The sequence below is a fragment of the Notechis scutatus genome, chromosome 1 (genome assembly GCF_049901735.1).
Source record: "Notechis scutatus isolate UNSWTSFEM ecotype Mainland chromosome 1, rNotScu1.2, whole genome shotgun sequence".
Lineage (NCBI taxonomy): Eukaryota > Metazoa > Chordata > Lepidosauria > Squamata > Elapidae > Notechis > Notechis scutatus.
Genome location: NC_142009.1, coordinates 12,309,603 through 12,329,038, shown reverse-complemented (window position 1 = coordinate 12,329,038; position 19,436 = coordinate 12,309,603). Strand labels below are relative to the sequence as shown.

Here is a 19,436-nt window from a genome sequence, read left to right as displayed (position 1 = left end):
ATGTGAACTTCAACATATTCCCGGCCAGATTCTCATATATCAAAACCATAGCAAATGACTTCCATTTTATGGCCAAGAAAAGTGCATGGACAAGACCATGAAATCATCAGGAGCTAAGGTCAATTCAAAGGGGACTTCATAGATGCCATTGGATGACAGTCATATCCATAAAATCACACAATTGGCCACCAATAAATAAAATTAAAAAGTGGCACAAGGCTGGAAAAGTCAAGGGTGAGGGGGATGGGGAGGTGGGAGAGGGGCAGGGAAGAAGAAAAAGATGGTAGAGGTAGTTAGTGGTTAAGGCACCAGGTTAGAAACCAGAAGACTATGAATTCTAGTCATTCCTTAGAGATGAATGTGGGCTGGGTGACTTTAAGCCAATCATTCAGGAGACTGTGAATTCTAGTTCCACCTTAGGCACCAAAATCAGCTGGGTGACTGTGGCCCAGTCACTTTCTCTCTCAGCCAACCCATTCCACAGGATTGTTACTGGGAGAAAAGAATAAGGTAGTCCTCAACTTACAACCACAATTGAGCTCCAAATTTATGTTGCTAAGTGAGAAATTTGTCAAATGAGTTTTGCCCCATTGTATGACTTTTCTTGCCTCAGTTGTTAAGTGAATCACTGCACTTGATAAGTTGGTAACCTAGTTGTTAAGGGAATCTGGCTTCCCCATTGACTTTGCTTGTCAGAAGGTTGCACAAGGTGACATTGGGACACGGAAGTGGTCATAAATATGAATCAGTTGCCAAGCGTTCGAATTTTGACCACATGACTATGAGGATGCTGGAAAGGTCGTAACTGTGAAAAAAGGTCACAAGTCACCATTTTCAGCACCGTTGTAACTTTGGTCACTAAATGAACTGTTGTTAAGTTGAGGACTACTTGTATTAAGTTTGTTTGCCACATGGAGTTATTTGTAAAAATAATAAAAGCAGGATACAAGTCAAATAAATAAAAAATAGAGCGAGAAACTGCATCAGCAAACTAAAATCTGGGATTGAAAAAAAAATCACTAAAAATGTTTTTAAAAATGCCTAGACAAGATTGAAAATAAAACACAATCATAGAAAAGTATCAAAAATTATTTTGGGTAGGAGATTACCATGAAAGCCATCATTTTGTTTAGCCGAAGAGCATGCTCCAATCTCAATTGCCATTTTCCTGAAGTGATGCCTTTACTAACTTAATTGTATGTGATTTCCGGGGAAGAGGAGAAATGTAATGCAAACATCTGGAGCATTCCAGTTCAAGGAACATTGATAAGTCTGTTCATTAAAATAATTATGCATGCTGAAAAACTGGCAATCTCCGCATTTCATGCGCTATCTTCTCACATAATCAGTTGCCAGAACTGGATCCTGGAACATGTTGCTAATGCTTGCCAATGGGCTGGCTTGCACCCAGAATCTTAAAAAGATCTGCTGTCAGTTTGCAGAGAAGGTTGGGGGGGGGTTACAGTAAGAACCCATGAGAATAGCTGACTTTCACTCACTCCCGTGTATATACTTATTAAAAACTTTCAATGTGCATCTTTTGTTTTGAAAACAACACATCAGCCTAAACTGCCAGTCTGGATCTAGCCATGGTGGCGCAGTGGTTGGAATGCAGTATTTCAGCTACTTCTGCTGCCTGCCGGCTGCCTGCAATTTGGCAGTTCAAATCTCACTAGGCTCAAGGTTGACTCAGCCTTTCCTCCTTCCGAGGTGGGTAAAATGAGGACCCAGATTATTGGGAGCTCTGGGGGCCAGGGTGGGTGTGGCCAGCTCAGCGTCACTTGTGTTGGGGGGGGGGCGCCTGTGGCGGCCCATGCTCTCTGCCAGAAAAAACAGGCTCCCAAGCTCCATTTTCGGCTGGGACGACCTCCTGCAACCCTCTGCCAGCAAAACTAAGCTCAGGAGGGGCCATGCACGGCCCTCCCAAGTTCCATTTTAGCTGGCAGAAGCACCGTGGGCCGGTCCTTCACTATTTCCAGGGCGACCCCGTGGGCCAGATTAGGTCCCCAGGCCTTGAGTTTGACACCCCTGGTCTAACAATATGATTTAATAGGGATATACAGCATGGGTCATAGTAATGAGTTTTTTTGGGGGGAGAGTAAAAAAAGTTTGATTGAACTGCTAGGTCTTCTGAGCAACCCAGGAAGAGTCCGGTTCCTTAATCAACACCAGGCTGGATCCTTGCTTAGAAATGCATAAAGAATTTTGCAATTGCTGCTCAAGTATCAAAGGTCAGAATTCAAGCGAAGCAGAACCCGGGACACCTGTCATCCCAAGAGGAATGCACCCTTCATACACACAAACACACACAAGCGCAATATTCTAGCTCAAGCAAGCTATTATTAGCAAACAAGATCAGTGCCAACTTTGGGAGATGCGTAGAAGCCTCGTTCTTATTAAGACTTGTGCCTGGGCTGGGCTGCCCCAGATAGTAACTGGGGGAAGCCCAGAGGTCTGAAAGCATCTCATACAAATATGTTCCCTGAATTTAGAAAGCTAGCATATCAAGGACAGAGAGTAATTCTGGCAAAGACTTAAACGTTGGTATTTACTTTGCTAAATTATTCCAAATGGAGGCTGGTAGGCTTAGAAAACTTCTAAGCTAAGAAAACTTATATTGAGAACGCTCATAAATTAAGCAAGGAGAAAAATTCAAATGAAGACTTAATGCCTGATGCTTGCTTTTCTAAATTCAAGATTGCTGTTTTCAGTTCCTTACTCTTTTTAAATTTGGTGGGTCATTCAAATCAAAAGTTCCCCTCCTGTCCATGCCATCCAAGTTTCATCATAAGAATTTTAGAACATCAGAATGAAAAGTAAATACAGCCAATGTGATTATATTTAGATTCTCCTTTAGAATTTAAACTTTAATTTGGCAGGCTGACAGGGGAATTCTGGGAACTGAAGTCCATACAGCTTAAAATTGCCAAGACTGAAATAGACACGTGGCCTAATGAATTTACCATGTAAGTGTAAGTCTATTATGCAGAAGGAAAATCCCACACTGGGAATCATTAGGACTAGATCTATCGATATCAAATTGCCACTATAAGACAGTGTATCCATGTTTGGAAAGTTCTGGAAAGTTTAACTCAGCATATCTTAAAAAGAATTTGGCATGAGTTTCAAAAGAAAGAGAAATCAGGAAAGGGACTTCAGCAAAACCTGCATCTCTACAATCTGAAGGATATTAAAATATCCTTTAACTGGAATTCACAATCCAGTCTAGCACTTGGGCTTTTTACAGTCCATTCTGGGTATATTATCCTTATAAATTACTTAAAGGCAAAAATAGAAGTGATACTTGTGAAATGTATGGATAACACAAAGCTGGAGGGATTCCTAACAGCTGAAAACACAGCCACAGATTTCAAAATAATCTTGACAGAGTATTTGTGTGCTATCCAACAAACAAGATTCAGTGTTGAGAAACATAAGATCCTGCATTTAGGCAGGAAAAACCAGATGCACAGGTACAAGTTAGGCGGTAGCTAACTTAGTGAGAAGAATCTGGGTAACTTGGTAGACCTTGGATTAAGCACAAGCCAACAATGTGCTATAGCTGCCAAAAGAGCCAATGCAGTTTTGGGCTAAGTCAACAGAGGCATAATGTCAAGAACAAAGGAAGTTTTAATATCACTCCGTGCTGGAACATTGCCCGGTTGTGGTCATCAATACAAAAAAGATGCTGAGGAACAGGAAATAGTGCAGACAAGAGTGAAGAAGATTATAAGAGGCTAAGAGGTCAAGTTCTATGAAGAGCTATTAAAGGTAAACAGAAGGTCAATGGGAGATATGGCAGCAATCTTCTAATGCTTGAAGGGTGTCTGTCAGTGGGAAGAAGATGTGGACTTATTTTTCAGTGCTCCCAAGGATAAGACAAGAACCAGTGGGAAGAAGTTTTTCAGGGAGAGAGAAAGAGAGCCAAACCTGAAATAAAGAGGAATTTCCTGATTGTGAGAGCTACTGAGGTGTGGAATAGTTTGTCTTCTAAAAATCATGTGCTCCATCCCTTCAGGGTTTCAAACAAAGGTTAGAGAACCACTTGTCTGAAACATGTTTTTTAACCTCAGCCATTTTAAGATATACCGTATATAGGTTTCAGTTCCTAGAATTCTCCAGCCAGCACTGGTTGGGCCAATTTTGGAAGTTGAAGTTCACACAATTTAAAAAGTTGCTCACAATTTAAAGTTTCTCAAAACTGAGCTGGCTAATTTGGGAAATTCTGTGTAAATCACTACAATTAATCCTCAATTTATGCCCATAATGGAGCTTGGCCATCACAGTTGTAAGTCATGATGGCCGTAAATTGGGTCACCCAAATCATGAGTGAGTGTTTTGCACCAGTCATTAAGTGAACACCACAATAGTTAAGCAAAGCAATGTTTGCTATGTGCAACTTTTGCTGAAAACTGTGAGTCAGTGGAAGTTTTCAGCAAAACTGTTATAAAATGCATTCATGTGACTGTGGGATGCTGTGAGCAGCCATCAACTGTTTTAAGTAAAGTTACATAAAGTTGTAACTTCAAACAGTCACAAAACAACCAGTCATAAGTGGAGGACCCCCTGTAATCAATATAAATGGATTTGCCCAGGCAGCTAGGAAAAAATGGGACTGATTGGTTTCTGGACTGATTGGTTTCAACAAGCCATAATCCACCCTTACAATTTCTTGAACTTGTGTTTGTAGAGCAGAGTACGCTAGCAGTGAAACTTCTCAAAAAGAAAGTTCAAAAGTACAAACCTTTCTGAAAATGAAACTTTTTACTTGAAGTGGTTCCCCTGCTTCAGAAATAAAGAGGATTGTTTGCAGTTGTCTAACTGTACAAGCAAAGTTAGAGCAAAGATGACTTTAAGTCTCATATCCTAGGAGCTTAACACCAGTACAGATCATATGTTTCGTGTAAAACTGGTGGATTGTTCACTTCTACGAACAATTCAGAACTTACTGGCTAAAAAAAACCAACACTTTCCCAAGCTTTGATGGCTGGGGAATTCTGGGAATTGAAGTCGCATTGAAAAACATTGATGTAAATAAAGCAAGATCTAAACCTCACTTCTCAAATTTAATAAGAAGGCAACTGGAAGGAAAATGAAATGACAGAAACATTTCCAAACCAACTTTGAACACTGAAGTCCAAAGCAGCTTACCACAGAAGTGGGGGAAACTTTCGGTATCAATTTTTCGATAGGATGATTCTTCAATTACTATAAAATTGGAGCAGGGGGATAGAATCAAGATCATGTGAAGTGTTAATACCGCTTTATAATGCCATCTTATAAGGCCACTTTATAAGGCCACACTTGGAATATTGCATCCAGTTTTAATCATCCCGATATAAAAAAAGACGTTGAGACTCTAGAAAGAGTGCAGAGAAGAGTAACAAAAATTAGGGGACTGGAGGCTAAAACATATAAAGAATGGTTGCAGGAATTGGGTATGTCTAATTTAATGAAAAGAAGGACAGGGGTGACATGATAGCAAGTGTTCCGATATCTTAGGGTTTGTCACAAACAAGAGGGGGTCAAGCTATTCTCCAAAGCACTTGAAGCCAGGAAAAGAAGCAATGGATGGAAACTAATCAAGGAGAAAAGCAACTTAGAACTACTTTTCTGACAGTGAGAGTAATTACAGTGGAATGACTTGCCTCCAAACATTGTAGATGCTCCAACATTAGATTTTTTAAAGAAGACAGTGGACAAACATTAATCTGAAATGCCATAGGGCTTCCTGTCAGAGCAAAGGGTTGGACTAACAGACCTCCAAGTTCCTTCCAACTCTGTTATTCTGTTCAATATTTTTGACATCTTGTCATTCCCGGAAATTATTTCACTGTTCCAGCCATTGCAATTTCCCCAATGAATCCAGCTATCAAATACCAAAAACTAAGGAGGATCAATATAGAAGGGATGACTTACTCAAACAGGCCTTGAAGATAATGGAGTTGTGTTAATTATTTGGAACACCTCCCAACACAAACATGAGCAGGTATACAAACACACAGAACAACAACAAAGATATTCAGCGAAGGCTCTGATGGGACATAGGGAGATAAAAAAAAAACCACGTTATTTTCCTGCATTACTTGCTTCCTTGCTCAATCTTGTTTTGTTAATCAAAATCTCAACTGAGGGCTTGCCAAGGATGGAGTTTCGGGTAAAGCTGTGTGATAAAAGAAGCAGAGGATAGAGCAGGGGAAAAAAGAAATCAGTTTTACCATCTAAAGAGCTTCTCCCCACTCTCCACCCAATTCCTCCAGTCTAAAATTAGCTAATTGTGCCACTGAATCTATAGCACTTGATTTGCTCCAAGGGTGTATTTAACATTTCACAAGTATGAATAGAACTCGCTTAGGGGAGAACATATGCGCTTTTTTCCCAACTGATAACCAGTTAGGGGACAGCAGGCTGATTACAAAACACTGGACCTATTAGTAGATTGTTTATTAGTGATTTATTTTTACAGGTAGTTCTCCAATTGCCACCCACAGTTGAGACCATAGCTAAGCAAGGTACAGGTATCCTCAGCTTATAACTTCATTTAGTGACCGTTCAAAGGTTACAAAAGCACTGAAAAAAAGTGACTTATGACCATTTCTCTTAGTTACAACCATTCCAGCCACCCCATGATCATGTGATCAAAATTCGGATGCTTGGCAACTGATTCATATTTATGACCGTTGCTATCTCCCGGGGTCACGTGATCCCCTTTTACAAACTTCTGACAGGCAAAGTCAATGGGGAAGCCAAGTTCACTTAACAACCATGTGACTAATTTAACCACCGCAGTGATTCACTTAACAATTGTGTGAAGAAAAGTTATAAAATGGGGCAAAACTCACTGAACAAATTTCTCACTTAGCAACATAGATGTTGGGCTGAAACGGGGTCACAAGCCGAGGACTACCTGTAGTTGTTAAGTGAGTTGAGCACGTTTTTTCTGATTTTGTTTCTTTTGCCATGGTTATTGAGTGAATCTCTGCAGTTGTTAATTGAAATATGAAGTTGTTAAATGAATCTGGATTCCCCCATTGACTTTGCTTGTTGGTTGCAAAGTCCCCAAATTTTGATCACATGACTGTGGGAGAGCTCCTTATGAGGATCAATTGTAAGTAATTTACCAACTGTAAGTTTTCAGTGCAGCTGTTAATGTTTAATGATTGCTACACAAACAGTTGTAAGTTAAGGACTACCTACAATAGTAGATGGTTTGTCAGCGGTTGAGAGGCCATCAGGAGTTTTCAAGCTGTAAGCCAGACTGGAAAGTCAAAAGCCTGTCCAAGAAGGGATCAGTGTCCAGCACTCTGTGCTGCTGGCTAAAAAATACTGACAGTCTCAATTTATGACTGGTCACTGAGCAACCATTTGAAGTTATGTTGGATATCCCACATTTGCTTACAACCTGATTTTGAAATAATGATAGCTGCAACCTCTCCCATGGTCACATGATCGCATTTTGGGTGCTCACCTCCATGGCCATTTACAGCATCCGATGGTCACATAACACATAATATTTTTTTTACTGGTTTCTGGTTACTAATTTTCAGTTTCCTGTAAAAAAACACCCATTAGGTAAAACAGATTCACAACTAATGTTTGCTTAGCAAACACCCCCCAAAAATGCCCAAAAATTTGGACCAGTCACACAATGACTTGCTTAACAACTGCAATGACTTATGACTATAATTCCAGACACAATTAGGGATCTTAATTAGGGATCTTATAGATAGAATAAGAATGTAATTATGCATAAATTAATATCTGTAAATATTGCACAAATTATTGTCATACGATAAGCACCACAAATAGCTATTGAGTGATATATTTTTTATGTTTTTAATGTAATAAAAATTCAATAAAGTTTATTTTAAAAAAAATTAGGGATCTTAATTTAAGATCTGCGTATAGTTCCAAACACATGTATAACAATTGCACTAGCAATGGGACTTACAATTATATACTGCTTCATAATGGTTTTATAGCCCTGTTTACAGAGTCAGCATATTGCCCCCAACAATCTGGCTCCTCGTTTTACTGACCTCAGAAAGATGGATGCCTGAGCCAACCTTGACCCAGTCAGGATCGAACTCCTGGCAGTGGGCAGAGTTAGCCTTGACACAACTATTCATTTAGTGACCGTTTAAATTTATAACAGCACTGAAAAAAGTGACTTATGACCGTTTTTCACACTTATGACCATTGCAGGCATCCCCATGGTCACGTGATCAAAATTCAGATGCTTGGCAACGGGTTTGTATTTATGACGGTTGCCGTGTCCCCAGGGTCATGTGATCACCTTTTGTAATCTTCTGACAAGCAAAGTCAACGGGGAAGCCAGATTCACTTAACAACCATGTTACTAACTCATCAACTGCAGTGATTCATTTAATTACTGTGGCAAAAAAAGACCATAACATGGGGCAAAAGTCACTTAACAAGTGTCTCACTTCGCAAAAGAAATTTTGGCCTCAATTGTGGTCGTAAGTCGAGGACTACCTCTATTGCATTCTATCCACTATGCCACCACAGGTTCTATATATGTATCAGGCTCTGACCAAAATGCTGAGGGAAAACACAGTTTTTACAGCCTTCCGGAAGGCCCAGCAGGGTTGCCCACAACAACCTTGTGAGGTAGACAAAACTAAGAGAGAGCAGGTTTTGCATCTGTGGACCAGCTCCCTCTTATTTTGTCCCTCAAACAATCTTATGAAGTAAGATGATCTGAGAGAAACTGAATGATCCAAAATCACCCAAGAATGAGCTCTGCTTTTCCATATATATATATATTAAAAAAAAAACTAGCAGTAAGCTTGCAACTCATGTCTCCTGAAGAAAAGAAACGAAGGTTCATCTGTGGTACTGAGAGGGTTTCTATTAAGTTATTGCAATAAGATGAATTAAAACCCAGGTCCCAATCCCGCTATGTAAGGTTTTAGTCAGACCCCATTTGGACCCCATTTGTCCAGTTCTGGAGACCTCACTTTATAAAAAAGATACTGATAGGATTGAGTCCAGAGATGGGCAACAAAATGGCACAAGGTCTGAGGGACAAAACGTATCAGGAGATATTGGAGGAACTGAATATGTACAGCCTGGAAGACGATAGGTATTGGACATTGGACTGGTTGTCCAGTCTCTTCTTAAAAACCTCCAGTGATGGAGCACCCACAACTTCAAAAGCAAGCTGTTCCACTGAATAATTGTTCTAATTGTCTAGAATAGAATAGAATAGAATAGAATAGAATAGAATAGAATAGAATAGAATAGAATAGAATAGAATAGAATAGAATAGAATAGAATAGAACAGAATAGAATAGAATAGAATAGAATAGAATAGAATAGAATAGAATAACAGAGTTGGAAGGGACCTTGTTCTTCATATGTTTTACCGCCCCGCTCCCAGTCCCCAGTCTTGGTTATATATATATATTTAAAAAACTGGCAGTAAGCAATTCATGTTTCCTGAAGAAAAGAAACGAAGGTTCCTCTGTGGTACTGAGAGGGTTTCCATTAAGTTATTGCAATTCCTGCAACCAATCTTCACTGGTTTTAAGCCCCCAGTCCCCTAATAGCAATAGTGATAACACTTGTACACCGCTTCTCATCTTACTCCACAGAAATGACTTCACAGAAAAGAGTAGCGGAAGGTTGGAACCAACTTCCAGCAGAGGTAATGGGCCAATCATCAGTAAATGAGTTTAAACATACTTGAGATAAACACATGCCCATCATCCAACAAAAATGTTAAAAGTAAAATGAAGAAATAGATATAAAACAAACTCAAAGGGCAGGCCCGATGAACCACTGAGGTATCTGCTATCAGTTTTCTATGCGTCTTGTCTTCTTGCTGCCAGCCCACCACCTTCACTCTGCTCAGAGAGAGCTGGACTGATAGATGGATGAAAACAGATTTTGGTTGTTTCACCTACCTCAAGAACCGCAACATCCGGGCAGAGGAGGCCCCTCACACTCCGCAGCATAACGGGCTGAGTGTCCTTCCTGCTTGCAGGAACTTTCCCAGTGGCCCAGTTCCATAAACACTCCATTGTTCAAACGGCAATCTCTCCCTCGAACTAAAGCATCTGACAGCCAGTCATTAGCCTGGCTTTAAATATAGGCTTTCTAGATTTAAAATGGAAAGAAAGAAAAAGAACCGATGTAAGAAAGCAAGCCACTGTTTGAACCGGGCAGAGCTTTCCCACCCCTGAAACCAGGAGCTGCTTGGAAAACATCGGCCTTGGAAAGACAAGCCGCTCTGGGATCTGTGGAGTCAGCAGATATTTTAAATTGTAGTCGACGGGCTATTTATGAAAAAAAAAAAAAGGGAGGGGGAAGGGTCTCGGGGCTTTCCAACCTGTCTGGAAGATTTATTTTTGGAATTGGCTGGGCAGAAAGGGAACGAAACAGCATCCCAACGCTGGGAAAATATAAAGGCAGAGAAAGGGAGAAAAAGGGCTAATGGTCTGTTTGGAGAAGCCACCGGGGTGGAGTTAGTATCTTCTGATATCGATCAGATGAAAAGCAGCTCTGTTTGCACTTTCCCAGCTGTATCTTTGACGATGATGATGTTATTCATTCAATCAAATGTGACAAGAAACAACAGAGAGAAACTAATCAAGGAGAGAAGCAACCTGAAATTAAGAAGAAACTTCCTAACATTGAGGGCAATCAACCAGTGGAACAGTTTGCCTTCAGAAGTTGTGGGTGCTTCATCACTGGAGGGTTTTAAGAAGAGACTGGACAGCCACCTGTCTGAAATGGTATAGAACTTGAGCAGGGGGTTGGACTAGAAGACCTCCAAGGTCCCTTCCAGCTCTATTCTGATTGATTGATTGATTAACTCTTGGTGCTTCTATGGGCCAAGTCTCTCCACATCTTCCAATGTTGCCCGACTTCTTTGCGTTGTTCTATGCTCTGGCTATGTTAGCGTCCCGCCATCATGTTCTTTGGCATCTTGGTTTCCTTTTACCGCTAATTCTTCCAAATATAATTGCTTTCTTCAGTGAATTCCCCCCACGGGACGTGGCCAAAGCAAGTGAGACATTTTGCCTTCTAGTGACATGTCTGGTCTTCTGAACCTGGTCTCGGAGATACTTGCAAAAGGATCTGCAGGGCTAGTTAAAGATCTTGGAGGTCCATAATAATCTGGGGCACAGTGTGCCTCAACCCATTATACCTGACTGGCCTTTGCTGATATGGATGACAGGAGTTGCAGTCTTATTTCATTGGAAGGCACCAGTTTATCATGTCAGATTAACATTGGGAAGATTTAAATCCCATCTCAGCTTAAATGTCTCTAATCTCTCTCTCTCTCTTGAATGCAAGGAAGAACCATCATCACTAGGTTCAGTGATCACTAGATTAGTGTTTTCTTTTCTTTTTAAATAGCACAATACCAACTCGGTAATATGCTGCATATGATCCTCAGACTCTTTTTTCCAAATCCTTCATAACAAGCTTTAAAAGGAAATTGTAGATTTTAAAAAAGACCTTTTTTCCCCACATTTTTGGTCCACCCATCTCCCTCAAAGAGATACCGTTCAATGGAAGAGAGAAGGGAGGAACTGCTACGGGGTTGACATTCTGTGGATGAAAAACCAAGCTGTGTTAATAAATTGGACACGTGAGGAGATTAAAATGTTCATTTCTTGAATGGTTCTTCACTTAGCCAGATATCTATGGACAATTTTTGAAAGAAAGCACCTTGGGTTAACCAGATAGGAAGCTCTGAAGAAGAGGGTAGGATGACCGTATCTGCTTTAGTCCTAACCTATTCAGGATTGAATTCTCCACCAGTAAAGTGAAGGTAGATGAGTCTAGGTGACAGACCTGATCTTAAGGATGGATAGCAAGTTCAGATATCTTAAGAAGCTGAAGATAATCTTGATGAGCCAGTAACCACAGTAGATTAACCTGTGGTCATCAAGACCACCATGGGATGAGAAAGACAAAGGTGGCTATATCCTTTGGTATCTGCAAGGACTCTCTTCAAGAAGGAAATCTTCTTCTTCTTCCTAGCACATTCCCACAGGTGCAGGGTCCGCTTTTCGGATCATTGAATGCTACTTTGCATGGTCAGCTGCGTCTCAAGGGCGCAAGCCAGCAGCTTGGATATGTTTGTTGATGGTGTCTTGCCATCTCTGTTTTGGATGCCCACGAGGTCGCCAGCCATTGACTTCTAGTTGGTAGGCAGTCTTGGCCACGGTGGAAGGTGCTGCTCTCTGGACATGTCCATACCAGCGGAGTCGGCCTTCTCTCATCTTCTCTATAATTACAGCCACACCAAAGTGTCAAATGTCGATTGTCAAATGATGTCATTTGTGATGTGGTCAAGAAGGGAGATGCCCAATATCCAAGGCAGCATTCGCATTTCCATAGCATGGAAAGAGCTTTTGGATCCAGTTGCTGCTGCCCAGCAAGAAGGAAATGGCGGAAAGATATACAGGAGGCATCTGAACCATGGAAGTAGGAAGGGATTGTCCAGAAACCTAGCATCTAATCCACTTTTGCTGCAGAAGTAAAGATACTGGAGATTGTCCCAAAATGCAGTCTCGAAGTTGCTCAAACAGGACTAACAAAATGAAATTCAATGTAGAGATGTAATGCCATGACTGTATTCCTGTTGGAAGTCTGAGCTGCCTTTTATCAGAGCGTTCCCCAGGATCATTCCCATGTATAACAAATCCCATGTATAACAGAATACTCAGTTGAGGTACAAAAGATGTAGCTCAAATTACCCTACTTTGGGTACATTATGCAAAGACCCAGCTCTGAGAGTAATACTTTAATAAAGGGAAAAGTGGAAGGAAAAAGAACAGAATGACCAACCACAAGACTGAGGGACTTGGTTACAGCACAATGGGTACATCATTAGAATATTCAAAATATCGTGTTATATCAGAATGGAGAAAACCTTTCAATTAAACAGTCCTTGACATATGACCATAATGGAGCCTGCCCATTACAATAGTATGTCAAGATGGTCATAATTTTATAATGTTTTTTATGGTGGTTGTTAAGCCAAGTGTAAATGTTATTGCCATGTTGTTGAGCACCTGAAGTTTGACCACATGACCACAGAGAAAGCCCAACCATTGGAAATTCAAATTTGGGTTGTAGATTCCCAAATGGTTGTAAGTTGAAGACTACCTCTATGTGGTCACTAAGAGTCGACTCCAATTTGATAGCACATAATCAAACCATCCTTAGAAAAGGGGACATGTATACAAAGACAGATACAAGGGAAAGGCCAGAAATGATAGAGATTGTGTCAGAATGAGCTGAGGCTGGCCAGAAATGTCTCAAACAACAACAACAATTATCAGTTACAGAAGGAAAAGCACAGAGGTTTTGTAAAGGGTACATTGGTAATGGATGACAGCAAGAAGGCAGAATGTGGTAGCTCATATTTTTAATCTCTCTTTTCTCAGGAGAAATGAAACTGTGGCTGGGCATTGTTGTGTGACTAGCAGGAGGGAGCTGCAGCTCGGAACAGAACAAGAGAGCATAAAAGAACTCTTAGCTAATTTAAACAAATGCCCATCTTGAGGGCCAGATGGTTACATCATAGTGTACTGAAGGAACTAACAGAACCGCTAGCTGTGATCTTTGTGAACTCCCGAAGAACTGGCAAAAAAAAAAAAACCTTAGGAGGAGTGCAAACACTTTAGCAGGGAGTCAGAAAGATCTAGACAGACTTCAAAAGAATGAAATTACTAAAAGGAAATATAAAATTATCCATCAGGGAAGAGAAGGGAAGGGTTATCCAGCTGCTTTCATGCCTAAGATAGGGGTAGAACTCACAGTCTCCTGGTTTCTGGACCAGGCTTTAACCACTAGAGCAGGGTCCCCAAGCCGCGGCCCATTGCCGGACCTTGAGCCGATCGGAACCAGGCCATGGAAGTGGCAGATGAGCACGTGTGCACATGCGCACATCCCCTCTTGCGTGAGCAGTAGGCGAGCACGTGGGCTCCATTTGCCCAAGCAATGGAGCTGTGCATGTGCATGCCTGCCGCTGGCGCAGAACGCTCCCCTCTCCACCCTCCGCCAGTCCACGAAGGCAGAAAGGTTGGGGAACCCTAGACCAAACCAGCTAGTTTAAACTGAATTAGCAAATTAGTCACAGAAACACAGCAGAATTCCAGCTACAGATATCAAAATGCCTTTGGTGAGATGGGCAGCTATGTACATTTGATTAATAAATACATGATTAATATATCAAAGATTATTGCATACCGAAAGAGGTAACTTGTTTTCTGTTTTTCAGAGACTATGAATAAAATCAATATGGCGGTTAGGAAGAATTTCCTGGAGCTCTTAATGGTGGAATATATTGCCTCATGAAGTAGTATGTTCGTTCACCAGAAATCTTCAGAGCCTCAATCGGCACTGAAGGGAAGTTGGACTAGATGGCCTCTGATGTTCTTTCTAATGAAAATTAGTCTCCATGTGATTTGTGGCCAATTATCACATCAGTAAGTGACTCTACTCAAGATTCGCACACAAGTTCCTTGTTTGGCACTTAAGATGTTGTGCCTTAAAGCTAAGCAACGATGTTTTATTCAGCAAACCACAATTAACAAGCCATGGCTCAGCATGCTATGTACACTAAAACTAAATCTCACTGCCTAAAAAGTGGATTCTTTTAAAGATTTAAAGGAGCAATCCTGAGAAAGAAGGGCAAATGGGGATTTCTTAAAATGATGAAACTGGCAAAAAATTGTTATTGGGCAAGGTAAACATCCTCGAGATACTGGAAGTGAGTCTAGCAGCATTTTCTGTGAAATATTGGTGGGGGCTGTTGTATGGCACAATTAAGTACTGTGCAGTAGTCTTTGATTTTATTGGGACAGGAATGTCTGTTGTGAAGTGGTGCGGTTGTTAAATGAGCCTAATGTTATGATCTAGTTTGCCACAGTTATTAAGAGAATCACTCAGTCATTAAGTGAATCTGGCTTCCCCTACTGATTTTGTTTGTTGAAAGCCCCTGGAAAGGTTGCTTGCCTCAGCAGACCTGAAGGTTTAAAAACTTGCTATTTTCTGCCGCACATAAAAGCAGACATTCACAAGTTAAATTCCCCAGCTATCAGCTAATTTTTCTGGGCAATTCTTAAAATAAACACAGGATTAGATCGTAATAGTTCAGGAAAATGTGTTGCTAAACAAGTTTACTTTTTCCCCTGGTGGAAAGTTGAGCAGGGAAATTGGTTAGACGCGATAACATCTCATGCATTTTGCTGATGAGTGTCTTTACTTGAAAACCCAGGCAGAAGTCAACAAAATTGTGCAAAAGCTGTCAGACCTCATCCCACAAAAGGAAGCACTGACATGAAATACAATGCAGGTCGATGAATAATATTTCTTTCCTGCTGTGCTTTTCCAAATAAAGGGAGACCTGGGATAAGCAGCTGGAAAAAAATACCTTGCAATGATTTTTTCTGTGCATTCCAACACACTTTTCCAGCACCCTTCTCATAGCAGCACCTTTCAAACCACTCGGACAAACACCCACACACACCCACACACAAAGTTTCCTCATTAGAAAGAAGTTATGGTGTAAAGCCTCGTTACACTTTAACATCTGCCAAAAAATTGTGTTGAGTTTTGGTGAGGTTTAATAGCAAACTCATTGTATGGACAATGGGGATTATGTATTGAGGAAGAAAATATGTCACAAAAACAGACTGCCAAAAAACCCAAAGAACCCTCCCGACAAAAGCCATAACAAGGCGTAAGAAATCAGGGCATTATACATTGTAATACTTTTCTGCAGAGATAGAAACGGGTGGGATTCAAGCGGTGTTACTACCGGTTCAGTTATTACGTTTTGCGTCCAGGTATGTAAATTTTTGATCAGAGTCATTTGGGTAGTTTCTGTTGTCATTATGATTTAAAAAGAGTAAACACAGTTGACTGATAATAAATGGCTTCAGCCAACCACTAACCATGAGTGAAAGAAACGGTTTTTGTGTTATCATTCATATTCTCTGAAAAATGGCCAAGAAATCATTAATTCTGCCAGGGTATGTAAACTTATGAGCACAACTGTATAGTCATTAACCACAACAATTATTCAATTATATCCATGAGAAAACCATGGACTTTCTTTGCCTTACCTGGATGACGTCCTTCCGCAGGTTAACAAGGTACAACCAGTCGCTGAGCCTGGGATAGCTGTTCAGCTCAACTGTCCTGTCATTTAAGGGGACGCTGAGCTTGCACTGTAACTGGATACCAATATAACGGACCAGTTTCACCTGTGGAAGGAGGAGAAAAAGATTAAAATAGCTCCAAGAAATGAGTCAGAAACAGCAACATGGGAAGGAACTGACATGGGTTTCATCTCATTCACAAACTGAAACGAGGTGGCCTTTCAGTGTTGCTCATTCTGTCAACAGTTAGGGATGCATCCAGGTATTTTATTCACAGTCCCTTTGCTTGGTAATCAATGCTCAGCCTCAGTATTCCACATGTGTAAAATGGGAATAATTGAATTTTTACAACTTGGGGGGGAGGGGATGTAAGCTGTATTACATTCCTTCTTGTCAAGACAAAAAACATGTGATCTAGTCAGTTATCTTGATGTTAGTTTCCTTCCAATTTTTTTTTTTTTTTTTGCTTTCTCACCCTCCCATCCCCATTTTCCTGCCTTAACTTTTAAGAAAACACAATTTTCCAGGCCCTTCTGACTACATTCGATTTCAACTCTACAATGTGATCACTTGATTTAGGAGATGCTGCTAAGGAAAACTGTATCTTGTCTGATAACAGGAAGGAAAATTGAGCAAAGGAAATTTTCTCTTGGTTCAGTAAAATTAATCAAAGTATTATAAATATGTGTGTGTATGTGCATGCATGCATACACACACACACACACATTGGGGTATGTATGTATATACACACAAAGTAATACTTTAACAAGTACTCATCTTAAGTTAAACACCTCTACTATATAATTAATAATTGTGATATGAGTTGTAGTGGTTTCTTTTCAATGCTATACTTAATTTCGGATGAAAAAGCGGTATTATTTTATGCTTGAGCCGTAATATTACCAGCTGAATTATAATTAATCTTTTTTTTCTATTCTCAGTATTCTGTTGTTTAAACAATACAATATTAATGATTCTTAAATACATTATACAAACATCAAAGTAGAGAAACAACACAAATGTATTAAGATTTATAATAATATAATAAAAAGGGGGAAATAACTAAGGTATCATGAAACTGACTTGATTTATAATATAATAAAAAGGGGGAAATAACTAAGGTTTCATGAAACTGACTTGATTTACAGTATAATAATATAATAAAAAGGGGAAATAACTATGGCATTGTGAAACAGATTTCCTCGGATCATAACAAGAGTACTGTAGAAAGTTAGCACCCACCCCTCTCCTAGAAGAATGAAATATTCTAGGAAATATTAAAAAGGCAGAATATTATATTTCCCTGGATGAGAAAAGGAGAAACATGTTTTTAAAGACAAAGCAGCTTCCTGTAGCTCCCTGCCCCCACCCCCTTCAGCTCCAGGGTGATGGGATGAAGACATAGCCCTCAGGACATGATAGGATTAGCCCTCTACCCATCTCACCACATGGCACCTGGGAAGATTACATCACCCAGCAAGGTTCAACCAAATTAACCCGGCATGGCCCCATGGGAGTCTGACAACCAATCAGAATACATTTCTTGCCACAGGAACAGGAAGCAAATTCAAAGCCCAACAAAGGTTATAAATCTCTCTCCCTCTCTTACCCATGTGCTCTTTTTTGCCCAGGACCTCAATGTGGTCCTGTCCACCATTAAACCATCTTTCTAAGCAGTCTCCATGTTTTCAGTGTCTTTCTTCCCACTTGGAACTGAACCCAGATGAACATTTCTTCCAACAGTAGTCCTTGACTTATGATCACAATTGGGACGGGAACTTCTATCGCTGTGCAAGGTGATTAAGAGTGAGTTATACCCAATTTTACAAACTTTTTACCATGGTGGTTAAGCAAATACCACATGTTTGTTAAGTGGCTTCCCTCACTGATTTTGTTTTTCGGAAGCCCCCCCGAGAAGGTCGTAAATAGCAATCCCATGATCTTTGGGAATGCTGCAACCATTGTAAAAATACATGTCAGTTGCAAAGTGCACGAATTTGGATCATGTGGTGCAGGGATATACAACGACAGTCGTAAGTGTGAGGATTGGTCATAGGTCACTTTTTCACCTTTTTTTCTAAATTAATAAAAAAAAAATACATACTTTGGAGGAGGGTCAGTTAAGGATTACCTGTAATAAGATTATTAGCCTCAATCCAATTTATGTCATAGGTCTCAATATTTCTAGTATTTTTTTTAGATGGAAACTTTTGTATTCAGAATCCCTTGCAACTTTCCTTAATGTAGACTGTTAAAAAGTTTTTTTTTAATTAACACCAGGAGCATCCGTTAGGGATGATTTATAAAAAAAAAAGGAAGAGGTTAACTGAGATCACACTGCTGAAGCTCCTCCCCCTTTAATGTATGACCTATTGAAAAGACGGCAGGGCTTTCTTTGTGTTGTCACGGATGCCATTTTGACTTTTTGGAGCAGCCCTGTAGACACACCTGTCTAACCTGGTTTTTAAAATCAAATTTTCCCAAATTTTCTCCTTTGTGTACAAAATTTTGATTTGATAGAGGTTGACAGCCCAAATCTTTGCAGCCCATAAAAAACATAAAAGAAAATAAAGATTTAAAAAAAGAAAAATAGGAAGGAATGGAGGGAGGGAAGGGAAAGGAAAGGAAAGGAAAGGAAAGAAAGGAAAGATAAAGAAATGGCTTCCAATCTTCTTGACAGCGATTACAGTTACATTTATAGTTTGCTTTCTCTCTCTCAAATTACATCTTAATTTCCTTCTTTGCATAAACTTTCTGATCTTTAAACTCATAAATCACAAGTTTGTTTTTCCCTTTTTTCAGCAAAAAATCCATAAAGGGCCAACTCATAACTTTTTCTCATGGCTTTTTACACTATGTCAGCTTAGGAAAAAAACAAGTTTCATAGTCATATCTAAAATCAAATACTCTTCCACCCCACCCCACCCCCCGGGGCAATTGGAAAAAAATTCTGAAATGAAAAGCTACAAATATCTTCTTTGTTTGATAAATAACATGCTCAATCTTTCCTCTGCCTATGGCCATAAAGTTTTTCCTGTGCTGTTTTTCCAGTAATTTCAGCAACGAAAGCACACGGCCAGAATAAATGTGTCAGGCCTTAAAATATTATAATTTTATTTTGAAGAAAAAAGTTTCAGTTGCCCTAAAGGAAGTTTGAAAAAAACAACCATATAGAGACCTTCTCAGTTTTATCTATTTTTCATGAACTAATTGTTGTTTCGTCCTTTTAGTTTTCTACATAGGTAACTCTTTCCCTACTCCTTCCAAATCAACTAGAGGAAAACT

General features: G+C 40.0%; 1 protein-coding gene across 1 annotated transcript in view; it reads right to left on the bottom strand.

Moving 5' to 3' along the window:
* The window catches only part of KSR1 (kinase suppressor of ras 1), a 153,575-nt gene that overhangs the window by 62,786 nt on the left and 71,353 nt on the right, over positions 1 to 19,436 (bottom strand). Inside the window, exon 2 of the mRNA XM_026680430.2 lies at positions 16,116 to 16,256. Within this exon, the coding sequence (XP_026536215.2) occupies positions 16,116 to 16,256 (141 nt within the window). The remainder of the gene's footprint in view (positions 1 to 16,115; positions 16,257 to 19,436) is intronic.